Raw genomic sequence first — 15,287 nt, forward strand, 5'->3', positions numbered from 1 at the left:
GAACAGGTGCAGGAAAAGCAGCACCTGGTGAGGGGGCACCTGCACTGAGGCAGCGTCAGGCTCCCCACGTCCCACCCCCGGCGTTTCCCTGGCACCCATCCTTCCTGCCTCTGCTCTGGCCACACCTCCTCCCTGAGGCTGCCCTTTCCTTTCCTGGTGGCGAGAACTACTCCTCTTGGCTCTTTCCACCACAAGGAGTCTCCCACTCACTCATCGTCGGCTCGCTCCTGCAGACCTTAAGCTCCTGCAGGGGGAGGCTGTGGCTGCCTCAGTCCTTGGCGTCGTGTCAGCACAGCACACACAGTCAGCACACGTGGGTGGTCCTGCATGACATGGAGGCACAGCTGAAGAGCAGGTGGCTGGCCTCTCAAGTCTTAAAAAGAACCCATGCCTTTCACAGTAGGAAGCCTTCTGTCACCTTTGAAAGCAGTTAGGGCCAGCAGCAAGGCAAGGGCCAGCTGGAAAGGGGCTGAGACATGGACTGAGGTCAGGAGAAGGCAGACACTTTCATGGTTTGGGGGCTTTAGTGTGAAGGGGGCAGGAGCTGCTGCAATAGGATGCAGCTTCATTATTTTTAAATAAGAGAATAAGGTGATTTCAAGCTGCCAGGGGAAAGGCTGTGAAGAGGTGAGAGTGAAGCTACTGTAGAGGGAATAATAGGAGAGGCATCAAGTCACCCTGGAGGTGGTAGGAGGGGTTGCCCTGAGAGTCAGGCGGGCAGGACCTGACAGTGGGTGTGCATCGGAGAGCAGGGACCGCTGTATGTTGAGCCTGGGGCAGAGAGGGCAGCGAGCAGTCAGTAACCAGTGTTCAGTCCCAGGGCCACAGCAGCAAGGCCCTGCTTGTCTCTTGGCCTGTGTGCATCTCCATCTGTGATCTTTAATTTAAAGACCAATCTTGCTTTGTGAATATGTATCCACAAGGGTGGTTCCAGAGTTTGAAAATAGAAAAGAACTAAATAATCAGCTCTGGTTAGCAATTCTCCCCAGAGAGGAGAAAAGAACGTTGTGGGCAATATGTCTCTAAGCAACACAATGAAATGCTTCTGAAGTGGGTATTAAAGAAGCTACAAGAGCTACTAATTAATTCAAATATAGCTCCTGTGCTGTGAGATGCATCCTGCTTCTGTATTGGCCTTCAGGATAGCAGCAGTCTTGGTTTTGTCTGGCTGTATAAGTCATGTGCATGTGCTCAACATGGAAAATTTGGACAAAGAAGTTTGAGGAAGAAAATGGAAATGACCCATGGTTTCATCAAGCAGACATAACGGCTTAATATTTTGTTGTATTTCTTCCCACCGTACTTTCAGACAATTGAGCTTGTATCTTGTTTTTTTAAACTTCATTTTATATCATGATCATTTCCCTTGTCATTAAATGTCCTTTGAAAGTGGCCATATCCATTCTATGGTATGTATCATGTGTCAGATTCTATGGGGTTCCCTCAGCACCACCACATTATTTTTAACAACGCTGCAATGAATATCTTTTACTTAGTTTTTCTTTTTAACACCCCTGATTATCTACATAAGTTAGAGTTGTAGAAGATAAATTATCTCAGGATATGAATGCATTTACGCACTTGACACGTTTGACCTTGCCTGCCCCCAGATCCTTAATTCAAACTTACATCACACTAGCAGCCTGTGAGTGACCATGGCCCCAGGGCCCAGTGAACACCAAGTGCCAGGCTGGGAACACAGGCCAAGCCCAAAAAGTTTTTGCCAATGTGATGCATGGAAATAATCTTTTTGCTTTAATTTACAAGGTATAGGGTACTTTTTCCCTAGTTGTTAAATTATTTTTTATTTAATATGTCCTTGGGATTAAGTTTGACAACTTCATCAAGAAAGGATTCACGTACCATGCACATCACCCACTGAACTTCAGTGGTTTTAGTGTGTTCACAGAGTTGTGGGATGCAAACCTGAGTTCCTTGGAGCGAGAATGAATGTGGTGTGGACCGCACGGGGGGAGATGGTACTCGAGGAGAGGAGAGTGAGCAAGCTAGTACCGATCAGGCGCCTGCCGTGTGCTTGGCAGCGAGCAACTGCTTTAGGCAGAGGCTGTCCCAGGAGGCTTGTAACACAAAAAGATGGATGAAATTTCCATTTGTTTTGACATTTTATCCCAGAATGAAATAATGAATTGTATTTCTCATCCCAAGCAGAAATATATTGGTGATTACAGACTTTATTACCCAATCCCAAAGTTCATGAAACAAAACTTGTCTCGTGTTTGGTCTGGTAAACACATTCATTACACAATCAGAGGTTTGGTATTTTAGGGCCTAAAAAAGAATGATCACTGTACCTCCAGATGGCCCAAAATAGAAATGTCCTTAATAAACACTTTGTATTCCAGAGTGTCTAATGGCGATATTAGAAGACCGTTACTCATCTTAATCATATTTACCAGCTCTAAATAAGACTGGAATTATGGACAACTGTGAGGCAGTAATTTTAGTGAACTACAGGCCTTCCTCCCCCACCCATTTTTTTTTTTTTGCAGAGCGGTAAGACTTGGCGAATCTTAGCTCTCCAACCAGGGGTAGAATCCATGCCCCCTGCAGTGGTAGCATGGAGTCTTAACCATGGGACTACCAGGGAAGTTCTCAGGCTTCCCTTTATGAGCCATTTCTTTGAGAGATTTGAAAATACCAGCCTAACTTGTTGACGCTTAGGGTTTTGTGAAGCAAGGAATTTATAGGCAAGAATTAGGATGGGGAGCAGCGGTAGTATTTATTGTGCAAGGATGAGGAAAGGAATTGACTCAGGTAAACAGAGGCATTTTGAAAGGAGGAATTGAAGATGTTTACAAGTGTCTGCTTATGTGGGAGGCTAGGCTCACTGTCTGGTCTAAACAGAGTTCTTGTCAGGAACAGACCATTTTGTTAGTGTCCCAGTGTTTTCTTTATGTTTCAACTTCTTAAGTGCTTATCCCTTTCTGATCTTAGACAAATCTTAACTCTTAACAAGGAAATTCTTGTCCTTGAGGAGTTTTCCTGGTGGCCTTTATAGGCTGGTGGACATGGGCTTCAGAGGCTGCACCCTTGCATGGGTGGGAGGGTGCACTTCCCTGGCTGGGAAGTGACCTCCTGAGGCTAGGGGCCCCACCCACCTGACCTCATTCCCAGGAAAACTGGCCTCTTGATGCTGTTTGTTGTGGTCCCTGGATTGCAACTGAAAAGCATGACTGAATGTCGATTGCCCACCCAAGCTTTCTAATTAGCTAGTGAGTTCCATTTATTTCTAGGCACTCACTCTGAGGATGCAGGAAAAGTAAGTTCCAGTTTTGGGAAGTCTTATCTTTCTGTAGCACTTTCCCAGGTCATCCTCAGCCTTGTAAGATAATTCATGAGGGGTTGGGAGAGGGATGTTCCAAGCGTAGAGCCAAGCCACTTCTATTTTGCTTTTCTATCATCTCCTACTCCCATCCCTGGCTTCTTTCCTTGCTCCGTTGACTTGTTATCTTTTCAGACTCTCAGTTATAGTCATGGTTAGGCCCCGAGGAAACACCTACTCACTGAAAATTAAAACTTGCACTAATCAGTTTATACAATTTCTACTTCAGATTCCTCTGACTCACCGTATGCCATAGAAGATCTGTATATCTTTTCTCCCTAAAAACTGCAAACAAAGATGATCATCTAGGGGTCTGCTGCTGCTAAGTCGCTTCAGTCGTGTCCAACTCTGCTACCCCATAGACGGCAGCCCACCAGGCCCCGCTGTCCCTGGGATTCTCCAGGCAAGAACACTGGAGTGGGTTGCCATTTACTCCTCCAATGCATGAAAGTGAAAAGTGAACGTGAAGTCGCTCAGTCGTGTCCGACTCTTAGCGACCCCATGGACTGCAGCCTACCAGGCTCCTCCGTCCATGGGATTTTCCAGGCTGGCCCCCAACAGACATGAAGTTTAAATGTCACCCCTTTTCAGGCTCAAGTAGAGACAGACAGAAGAGAGAGACGCTGAAATCCCACTAACAGTTTCCATTTGAACATATTAGAATATGGATTTAGAAAATAACATCTGAACCTCATTTTGGAAATGGAACTCTTCCCAAACCACTTGGCTGTGGCAGGGGCCTCTGCAGATGAAGTCTTGCTTTAGCAGCGCTGGGCTGGGCTGGGCTGGGCTTGATGGGGCCTTTCAGTAACTGAACCTTTGCTTGAAAGACTGTGCTGTCTGCTGGCCAGCAAAAGAGACTCCTCCCCATCATGAGCCTGTCTCCTCCTCCCCTCCTGCCAGCTGAGTGTTCCACAGAGCAGAGCAGAGCAGTCAGCTCCATTAGCCTTTTTCTTTGAGTTGTTGTTACAATGCCAGGGTGGCTGCCAGAACCTCAGAAAAGAAGGGTTGAAGCTCAAGGCTTGGCTCCCCAGTTGCGGTAGCATAGTGGGGCATTTAGGATTCCTGAAATTAATAGTTGATGAGGAGTTAAATAATTTCACAGTTTTCCCCCTGAATATTCCAGCTGGTCATTTAAGGCACTTTTTTTTTTTTCCCCTCTAGATTTATCTACCTCTGAATACATTTTTCTCCTTTTGAACCATACTCCTTACTATTGAATCCTCATCATTGTTAGAAAGCTTGTTTTAAAGATATGTGGTGACAGTATATTCAAAGTCTTAGGTTCTCATACTTTTATTTACAAACAAAGCTAACCCCTTCATATGTATTCATCACACAAGAAGCAGAGCAGTTCACAGATTTTGTCTTCAGGGTCTGTTAATGACTGGAGCTATTCTCCTCAGGATTGAGAAGTTATGACTTCTCCAAGTATATTTAAGTAGATTCATTGTTTGCTGAGAATCAGGATAGTGGGTTAAGAAGGAGTGCATTATTTTTTACTGAGTAGATACTTTCCTTGAAGATAATTCATCAGTTATGTAGGCCATGGCATTTGGGAAACTCCCAGGAATGCTGTTCTATTTAAGAATGCTGAGTTAGTGGTTTATTCTTGATGTTGGATGGGTGGTCAACAGCTTATAATGGGGAGATGGTGGCCTGAGCCTAGAGAAGCAAAGTGAACTGACCGCCGCAAGACTTCAGCCTCTTCAGCTCCTTGCCACTTGCGGTGTGCTGTTCAACAGCCTTATTTCTAATTCTCAGTCTGAAGCCTGAAACTGAAACCTCATAAGCCCCTTTGAAGAATCATATAAAATTGTGTCTTACACATATACATTTAGTATACATTTACCTGCCCACGGAAGAAACCATTAATTGGATATTGGTAGCAAACTTGTTGAAAAATGTATCAATGGAGTTTTAACACTAGAAATATTTTATATAAAATAAAATATATATATAAAATAAAATTTTGTATAAGGACCAGGCATGATGACATGTTAAACTGTTGCAAGTAGATTTTTGGTCTTTTGAGTAAAAGTGGTCTCATCCCCAGGGACCTTAGTAAGCCTTCCAGCTCCTGTCCTGCCTGCCACCCGCTTCCTGGTTCATGGGTGTGTAGAACACTGAGGATGGAACAAATTGACATGACATGTTAACAGTTTTTATATGTAATAAGAGCAGATGAAGGCTTTATTGTCAACTATAACTTACCAAGTACCCATTGTTCCTTGGTCCTCAATGATATGCATTAAAAAGCTGATTTATTTGTTCATTTTCTTGGGTAAAACAACAAGCTGATGTTAATCATGAATGGAAATAATTTTTCTCAACAGGATATGTGGCTCATGAATTTATTTTGGATACAAGACCCTTCAAAAAGTCTGCAAATATTGAGGCCGTGGATGTGGCCAAGAGGCTTCAAGATTATGGTGAGTGGTCTCACAGGAAAGACCCCCCTTAAGGAGAACTTGGGTTTCTGACATTTATGCAGCTGCCCATCCTGGTTATGGACCACAGACTGAATGTGTTTGCACCACAGTAAACTGATCCATAGGCTAAATGGCGAGCCGTAGACTGTGGGTAAAAAAAAAAAAAAAACTATGGCCCTATGGCCCCACAGATTCTGTCCTTTGAAAGATATTAAATCACATATCTTGAATCCATCAACAGCTAGGAAAGGAGTCTTTGTTGTTAACAAAATTTAAAATCCCAAAGAAAATGACTGCTGTCTTCTGTCCATGTTTCTGGTAAATTATTTGACCTATCCCACTCCAAGTAGACAGAGAGGGCCATGAAGAGGTAAGTTGCTGTGATGGTAGAGGCAGTGGAGAGCCTACAACGTGTAGGAGTATTGGATGAATGGCATTTGAGATTCATGGCCTTTGAGCCCCCTCAGCCGTGGCATAACTGTTTCAGCTGCTGCTAGAGATGAAGGAATAGGTGCACCTTGTTTTCACAGAGATGATGCAGTTTTCTTTGAAGCTTTTTTTTAAACTGTGTATTGTTAGTGGATGTTCACTCAGCACAGGCTTTATTAAAATGTTTTCTTAGTGACATTAATAACATCAAAGACTTCATTTCTCAGGAAGGCTAAGTTGGGGAGAACTTTGCCTTTTGATGAATGTGGAGTCTATCTGAATTTTAAGATGATTTGAATGACTTCTTTTAATAAGGAATGTGAAAACTTTAATAATTTTATAGTTTTACTACCATAACAGGAGTCCCACATAGTCACATAGTGACTCATTTCCTCCCATGAATGAATGATCTTATTATGCAGAGTTACCCTGATAATAAATGGGAAAACCAAAGATGGTTTTCATTAATGAAATTAGCAGTTGCTTAAGAATCTCCTCTTGACCACTCCTGTGACCTGACTTAACCTCCCGGCCAGTAACTGATTCAGGATGAGGCTTCATTTCTGGGGTGTGTGGTCTGTTTCCCACATCTGACTGCAGCAGCATTTGCAAGGAGGGAGGCGGGGGATGAGGGGTAGAAGAGAAGTGGTATTTGGAGTTACTGCCCAGTATTCCCAAATTCGGTTCTATCTACAACCTTTATATTTTGATGTTTAATAGAGTGATGGCTACACTTGCCATAGGCTCAGGATGGTCTAGGTGTCTGGCACATAGGAAGCACTCAACAACTGTGTTTAACAAGTGAGAGAATAAGTGAATGGCTCTAAAAACAAACAAACAATGAAGATGACAACACAGATTCTGGGTCTTAATCACACCTACTGAATCAGAATTCCAGGGATGAGGCACAGTGATCTGTATTTACAAGTACTTCATGGATGAATCTTATCAGGTGTGTGAGGGGCACCCTGCCAGAGGGCAGAGATTTCCAAACTTAACTTTGTTTTTTTAACTTCTTAAAATTTTTATATTGGAGTATAGTTGATTAACAGTGTTGTGATTAACCTGATTCTGAGTTTTTAAAGGCTCATACCTTGGATTTCCTGAATCAGAGTCAAAATCCAGGAATCTGTGTTTCCATGACAACTCAGATGGTTCCAGATATGAGAACCACTATTGCAGAAAATATTGGGCTGAATTTGTTCACTCGTGGAATTGAGGTTGGACTTAATGGGTAATGAGATCAGCTTGTTTAAAAAGAAGACTCTTTCTGATTTGGGTGACACAGTTATATGCATTTGTCAAAATTAAATGGTACTTAAAATTTGTGCAAACTATCACAAAAATATGGAAACAGATATTGAATTCAGATATGGAACTCTAGTTAATAATATGCATGCTGAAATGTTTAAGGGGGAAGGGTATAAATGACTGTAACATGCTTGAAAAATGCATCAAAACTAAGGCAAATGCTTTAGATATGTGATAGGAGTAGATGACTGTGCTTAGTCACTCAGTCATGTCTGACACTTTGTGACCCCATGGACTGTAGCCCATCAGGTGACTCTGTCCATGGGGGTTCTCCAGGCAAGAATACTGGAGTGGGTTGCCATGCCCTCCTCCAGGGGATCTTCCCAACCCAGGGATTGAACCCATCTCCCACACTGCAGGTGGATTCTTTGCCAGCTGATATGTGATAGGAATAGATGACTAGATACATGATAAAGCAAACAGAGCATCATTGTAGAAGCCATATAGGTGTACGGGTGTTCACTCTATAGTCCTTTCAACTTACCAGTATATTTGAAAAATTCTATAATAAAACGTTGAGAAGACAATCCTTTAAACAATGCAGGCATGACTCTAAAGCGCCCCATGTAATGATGCACACCAGAATTTGGGAACCATTGACCTCCAGGGCAAACTTAGTTGACAGGAATATCAACCTAGAGGCTGTTCTTCATCTTTTAAAGTTTCACAGGAAAAATTGTAAGAATTGGGGAAAAGTTCTTTTTGCTTTTGTCCAGGAAATCTCTCTCTCAATCATATTTTGTAAATTCATCTTAGCATGTGAAAACTTTTGGAAACATAGAAATACCTTCAGCCTGTATTCAGTGTAAAGACAAAGACTTTATACATCCTGGCCAAGACTCAGTTTCCTCATCTGTAAAATAAGGACAGTAACACTCACATCAGGGTCCTTAATGCTTGTTACCTCATTATTTAGCTTTTGGTAGGCTATAATATTTTAATTTCTCTGAATTGCAAGTAATACATGAACATTATAAAAAGATTCTAAACACAAGGTAAAATAAAAACCCTCATTTTATGCCAATAATCCTGTTTAAATTTTAGTATTTATTCTTCTTCGAAACAGCTTCCCTCATAAAATATACACATATATAAAAAGTATGTATAATACACACATGCAAATATATGTGTGTGTATATATATATATATGCATATATAATATACTGTCATTTTAAAAACAAGACAATATGGTTATGTAGCCTGCCCTTTTCACTTAAATTGGGTAAATGTTCAGAGCCATTAACAAATATAAATACAAATACATGGAATGGTTGCATATTTATTGTATGGATACCCAGGAAGATTTGCCTACCCGATCCTCTGCTGTTGGATGTCATGTTACTTCCTAAGCTTTTCTTCCATAAACAGTGCTGAAGTGAATCCCTAGACATATACAATAGCAAAATTTTCAGATTGTTTTCCTTGGAATACATTTTAAGAAGGGGAGGGTCTCTTCTTCCAAACTGGGGAGGTCAAAGTTAAGTGACACAAATTCCCCCATCTCCTTGGCAGGATTTCATGCCCCCACCATGTCCTGGCCGGTGGCAGGCACTCTCATGATTGAGCCCACCGAGTCGGAAGACAAGGCGGAGCTGGACAGATTCTGCGATGCCATGATCAGCATCCGACAGGAAATTGCCGACATTGAGGAGGGCCGCATCGACCCCAGGGTCAACCCACTGAAGGTACACAGGCACTGGTACTTTATCTAAAGTATCCCAGAGAGCAGAAAGCAGTGTCTGGGTGGGGTGCTGGCAACCTCTGAACTCGACTGGAAGATGACATCCTTGCCTAGAATAAGACTGTTCTTCTGAGAGGATAAATTCATTACCTGAAAGTTTAAATCTTGAATCAACACAGCAGTGGTTACTCAAGTATAATGTGGTTATTTCTGATATGTTCTAATTTTAAATATCTATTTAGTGGGCACTTGTTGGTTTTATGTATCTGTTTGGTGCTGTTCACCCCACAAGGACCCAGTTGGCTGTCAAAGGAGGGAGCAGAGACTGATGGACTTTATAGTTAGAGAAGTCTTACCATTCTGTATCTCTGTTTGATGCTCTCTACTGAGATTATTTACCTTTTACACTCTGGATAAAGATATTCTCATATTGGAATAGTTACCTCTTAGAACAACCAGACTGGTACTTGGCCTGAATCTTTTACCATGTTTACGGCCTATATTGGAGAAAAATTTGTTAAACATTGCTTCGCCTCTTCAAAACTGTTCCTTTTATATCTGGTCAGAGCCCTAAGAGTTCTGTATTAGGTCCAGCCACTGTTAAGCTGAGGGATCGTGAACTGAAAATACCGCAAAGGCTGTGGTTGTGTCGTTACGGCTCCAAGCCAGAGAAGCAGTCTGAGATGTACAGAGGAGCTTAGTCCAGAGCTGCCCAGCTGAAGGTGAAGCACCGGGGCCAATGACCGGTGGGAAAAGGCTGGTCCCGTGCGAGTCTCCTAGGATAGTGGAGGAATCTAATATGATTTGCTCTCATCGTTTTTTTCTCTGGATACTGATGATTCTTTCAGGATTTAGACAATTTTTTTTAAAAAATGGCAATGGATGTCTAAAAAATATATACTGAGATACAAAAGCAAGTGGAGGATAAAACACACACAGGATACTATAAGGTTTAAAAGTGTACCAAACTAAGCTCTATGCAGTTTATTAACATATACAGTAATAGTATAAAAATATGAGAATCATGACAACAAAATTCAAGATAGTGGCTGGCACTGGTGAAGAGGACCAGCAGTAAGATGGAGAGGGGATAGGCTGGCATGGTCAACTGTATCTGTAATGTTTCTTGTTTTAAAAGCTTAAGCAAACATGACAAAATGTTGATTTCTGTTGGGTGGTAAATGTGCTACTTTCTGATATTCGAAATATTTCACAATAAACATTTTCCTACCAAAATTTCCTTCCCCACAAACTGAAACAAAACCACCACCCTCCATCCGTGGGCTTTCATCAGCTCGCTGGCAGATGTGATGAGCAGAGGGAAAGGCAGGCCTCTGCTCTGACCCCTCTCCTGTCCATTGTCTCTGTCTCAGATGTCTCCACACTCCTTGACCTGCGTCACATCCTCCCACTGGGATCGGCCGTATTCCAGAGAGGTGGCAGCATTCCCGCTTGTAAGTTCTCCTCTGAAGCTGGACGTGCCAGCTGGTCCAGGTTCACGTGCGTATGAGGGGCCATCACCCACTCCAAGGGCTCCTGCTCTTGCCGCCTCCTCACTATAGTGACCATATGTAGGTTACCTTTGCAGAACGACACAACATAGAAATTGGCTTTCCAAGTTCTGAGGTCAGGGTGCCAAGCACACAGTGCCAACCTGCGCACAGTGCAGGAAGACCAAATAAGGGTCTGTCTAGTGGGTCAGTGTTTTCTACCATCATCCTTTTAATTATGTGAAGGTGCTCTGCAGTCTGGCGGAGCAGGGGTGGGAGATTTGGAGGGATGGTGACGAAGGAGGCTAGATTTTAGCTTCTTATAATTTTTGAGTACTTTCTGGGCCAGTGATCTCTCAGGTGTGGGAGCAGCATTGCAGTCTCCTCCCCACCCCACCCCTCCAAGAAACTTCTCAGGATATCCCAAGTCATTTCTGTCTTTTGTCCCCTGCAGCCCTTTGTGAAACCAGAGAACAAATTCTGGCCAACCATCTCCCGGATTGATGACATCTACGGAGATCAGCACCTGGTTTGCACCTGTCCACCCATGGATGTTTATGAGTCCCCATTTTCTGAACAGAAGAGGGCCTCTTCTTAGTGTTCTCTCCCCAAGTTCAAGTGACTGACTTGATGCGCTTTGGAGCATCTCATGAGATATTTCATTTTCCACCACAGACTCAAGTAGGGGTTTTATATACTGTGTATATTCTCTCAAGGTAAATGTAAATACAGTTAGCACAGTGCGTGGAAGCTCATTGCTGGAAGATTAATTTGCTCCGGTGTCTCTGCTTTCACACACAGCAGTTGCCTTGATTGGGCCCATTTAGTTTTTTTGCATAGAAGATTCAGAGTGTGCTAGTAACTTTCACTTCAATATAGCAAGTTTGAAGATGTTATAGAGGCTATACTGCAGATCCAATAGGTATTTTTATTCCAAATAAGTCCTTGTGGACTGTGCCATCTGTGGGAAACCCCAGGGCAAATGTTTACATTTTGTATACACTGAAGAAATCTTTTTCCTCCTCCTAATTTACTCAATCTGTAATAGCATTTCTGAGTGTTTTCATTTTTCCATGTGTAGTTTTAAGTCTGCAATTAATATTCTAATAAAAGCATTCCAATTTGAAGAATGCCTTTTTGATCCAATTTTCAGCATTAACTCCCTCATAACCCTACGCTCAGAGGGATTTGCAGGGTAATGAGATGATCCAGCCCAGTAGAACTGTTGCATTATCAGTTGTGTCTTTGGCTAAAGAACCCATTTGTATGTCTTAGCAGTGATTGCCACTTTAGCCCTGTTAAAATTGTGTTTGGCTGCATATACCTGAAAAGCAAACACAGCAGTTTAATCAAATAATTTATTTTTTCTCATGTAACAGTAAGTCCAGAGGTAGTAAGTCAAGAGCTAGTCTTCAGTCTTTCTATTCTGCCTCCTTTGCATATAGTCTTCATCCTCATGGTCCTAGGATGGCTGCTGTGTACCCAGGCATCAGATACCCAGTTCTAGGTAGGGAAAAGGAAGAGAAACGAAAGACAGAGTCTATCCAAGTTGGCTTCTTCTGGAATGTTTTTCCAGAGGTTCCACCCAATAACTTCTGCACTTTTACTGGCCAGGCTTGGTTCAAGTCACCACTCTGAGCTTCAAGGGGATATGCCCAGGTCTTTCACCTGGGCATGTTACTACCCCTAAGAAAATCAGAAGTTTGTTAACTGAAGAAAAGAAGGAGTTTCAGGTAGGCAACTAGCATGCCTGTCACAAATAACTTTCCTATGGAAATAGCAAATTCTTTGGATGTTGTTCTCCAATTGTTCCTGAGTATCTGCTTTAATTCTGACTACTTGGTTCCTTATTACTCAAACAACTGTTATTTGACCTGTTATGACAGTGATCTGGACAAAAGGTCTGAGCACTCTACTGAATGCTCTGCAAGTGGTCTACTTAATCTCACACTTAAAAGGTCTGTAGAACTCTTCATTTTGGCCAAAGCAGTAGAGAAGTGATGGGATCCATGGTTCCTTTCTTACGTAATAATTAAATGATAAAGATCTGTATCCTTCTCAGTCCGTATTCCCTGGAGTATGTTCGGGGCAAAAGCAGGTGATTCAGAGGTTGAAGTAAACTGTTTGTCTTCACTGCTCCTGTGTTCACCTGCGTTTCTGCTTGTGTGACGTCCTCCACCTGGAACACTTGTCCCGCCATCTTCCTTTGCTGGCTCCTGTTCTTCATGTTTCAGCAACTCTTCAGGTCTTCCACACATCTCTGTGAAATGGGCTCTGTTATTTTCTAGTTTGGCACTCAGTCTGTTGTCCTACCTTCTGCACAGTTAATGATTATTCTGTTTACTTGGTTTTTATCTGCCTCACTAAATTCTCTGAGAGCGGGAATCATATCTTATTCATCACTGGATTCCCAGTGCCGAGCTAGGGCTTTCCACACAGTATGTGTTCAACAAACAGCTGTGGTTTTAGATCGTTAGCTGGAAGGACTTGCTTCTCCATTTCTTACCCCAGTGCTTTACCAATCTAAGTCTGGGGACACCCCACTGGAGAAAAGCTTGAGTCTGTAGAGCAGATACACTCATCCACAATCGCTGCCCCATGCTGATCCCAGGTAAAGTGGGGGGTGATAAAAAGTGGGGTTCAAAAAAAAAAAAAGTGGGGTTTCCCCAGTGCTAGTGGAGTGTCATCATCCATCACCTCTTCTACGGAGAGCAGTAAGAGGTAGGCTGGAGGCAGGAGTGTGACGTCAGTTAGGTCATTCTGCAGAATGTCCAGAGACAAGAATCCAGGAAGCAGGAGTTGGTGTCCAACACGGAGCACACGCCTTTCGTAAACAGCACAGGACAGCAACCAGAGTACCTGCCCTGTAGTCAGACTGCCTGGGGTCATTCATATCCCGGCTCCCCTGCATCTCTCCAAACTTCAGACTCCTAGTCTGTGAAATGCTATTATTACCTACCACTCATAGGTGGGAGAGAATATACTGTTTGGAAGTGTCTGGCACAAAGAAAGTGCTCTTCAATGTTAGCTCTCATATCCTCATTCTAAACTTAGGGTCTGGTGTCCTATACTCTACACCCTATACTCCTTGACCCAGCTCAGGAGCCCAACTCCAATTTGACCTACCTTGCATTCAGATCCACCTTCCTTTCCTTTCCTAACAGCCCCTTTCCTCTGGACCATCAGAAAAGTAGAAGGAACATGAGTTGTGACTTCATACAGATTGAATTCAATTCTCAGATAAGCCAACTGTTTTGAGAAAACAGACAAATTCACTTATCTTTTCTTCATTTCAGTTATTTAAGGTATAAAATAGCAATAATAAAAATACTTACCTCAGCCTTGTTGGAAAGATTAAACAAGACAAAGTGAGCACTTGACATAGTGTCTGGCACTCAGAAATCACTAACTTATTCAGCAGACTGACTCATTATGTACCAGGTACCATTCTAAATGGCTTCCCTGGTGGCTCAGCAATCAAGAATCTATCTGCAATGCAGGAGATACAGGTTCGATCCCTGGATCTGGAAGATCCCCTGGCAACCCATTCCAGTATTCTTGTCTGGGAAATCCAGACAGAGGAACCTGGTGGGCTACAGTCCCCTTCCAGCCTCTACAGTCCATAGGGTCACAGAGAATTGGACAGGATCAAGCACGGACACACACACAGCATTTCAGTGACCTATGGATACAAGATGAACAAGATAGTTAAGGCCTCTTTCATGGGGCATCAATTCTAGATGGACAAACACAAAGATTTCACAGGATTAAATATTCTTTAGAAAACAAAAACCAGTATGGTGCGTGGCTAGGGGTTTGGGACTCCTTTATATTGGATGGCAGGGAAGGAAGGATTCTCTTACAAGGTGACATTCAGCCTAAAATCTGAACAAAATGAAACCAGCCATGACTAGATGTGGGGAAGAGGGATCAGGAAGAGGGAGAAGCATGTTTGAAGATGTTAGTATATGTATTTTCCATCTTTAAGCATTTGGCTATTTTCAGTCTCATATGTAAAGGGTTTAAAGAATCCCTGGGAAATAGGGTAGGAAGAAAGAAGATGAGGAATAAAGGCTGGGGTTGAAGAAAGGTGTTGGAGTATTTCTGAAATCAAGAACGGGGAGGAGGGATTTGAGCCTACAGTCAAGATCACAGGGGACGAAAATGGGGTCCAGAAAGGAAAAAATGGGGCCCTGGCTCAGGATGGAGGGAAAAGGAGAAAATGTATGGGGGTGAGGGGTTGGGCTTGGTCCTTAGGTCAGGAAGGGAGGGAAGGATTTGTAACTGGGGAAGTGAGGAGAGAGAAATGAAAATGGGGGAAAGATGCAGGTTAGAAATAGAAGGAAATGGGGGAGGAGGTGGTAAGGGCCTATGGTGGGGACAGGAAGGATTTAGATGCGGAAGAGGAAAGATCATCATTAGCTCAGTGACAAGACAGGTGACTGACTGACAGGAAAGAAAGGTCAGATGACGGGGTGGGGGAGGGGGGTAAAAGTGCTCCAGGGTGAGAAGGGAGTCGAGAGCATGAGCACAAGGCCCAAGGAGGCAGGCGGGAAGAACTCCCTCAAATTAGGGAGAGGAGAAGAAATCGAGAGAATGGG

The 15,287-nt window shown here is 43.0% G+C and overlaps 1 protein-coding gene across 2 annotated transcripts in view; it reads left to right on the forward strand.

Annotated features, from left to right (window-relative positions):
* GLDC (glycine decarboxylase) overlaps positions 1–11,813 on the forward strand; it is an 88,124-nt gene extending 76,311 nt beyond the window's left edge. For both annotated transcript variants that reach the window (XM_027549313.1, XM_027549312.1), the window contains 4 exons: positions 5,680–5,775; positions 9,028–9,200; positions 10,570–10,650; positions 11,141–11,813. In XM_027549313.1, the coding sequence (XP_027405114.1) occupies positions 5,680–5,775; positions 9,028–9,200; positions 10,570–10,650; positions 11,141–11,284 (494 nt within the window). In that variant the 3' untranslated portion in view covers positions 11,285–11,813. The remainder of the gene's footprint in view (positions 1–5,679; positions 5,776–9,027; positions 9,201–10,569; positions 10,651–11,140) is intronic.
* Positions 11,814–15,287: the final 3,474 nt, after the last annotated feature.

This window comes from Bos indicus x Bos taurus, chromosome 8, assembly GCF_003369695.1.
Source record: "Bos indicus x Bos taurus breed Angus x Brahman F1 hybrid chromosome 8, Bos_hybrid_MaternalHap_v2.0, whole genome shotgun sequence".
Lineage (NCBI taxonomy): Eukaryota > Metazoa > Chordata > Mammalia > Artiodactyla > Bovidae > Bos > Bos indicus x Bos taurus.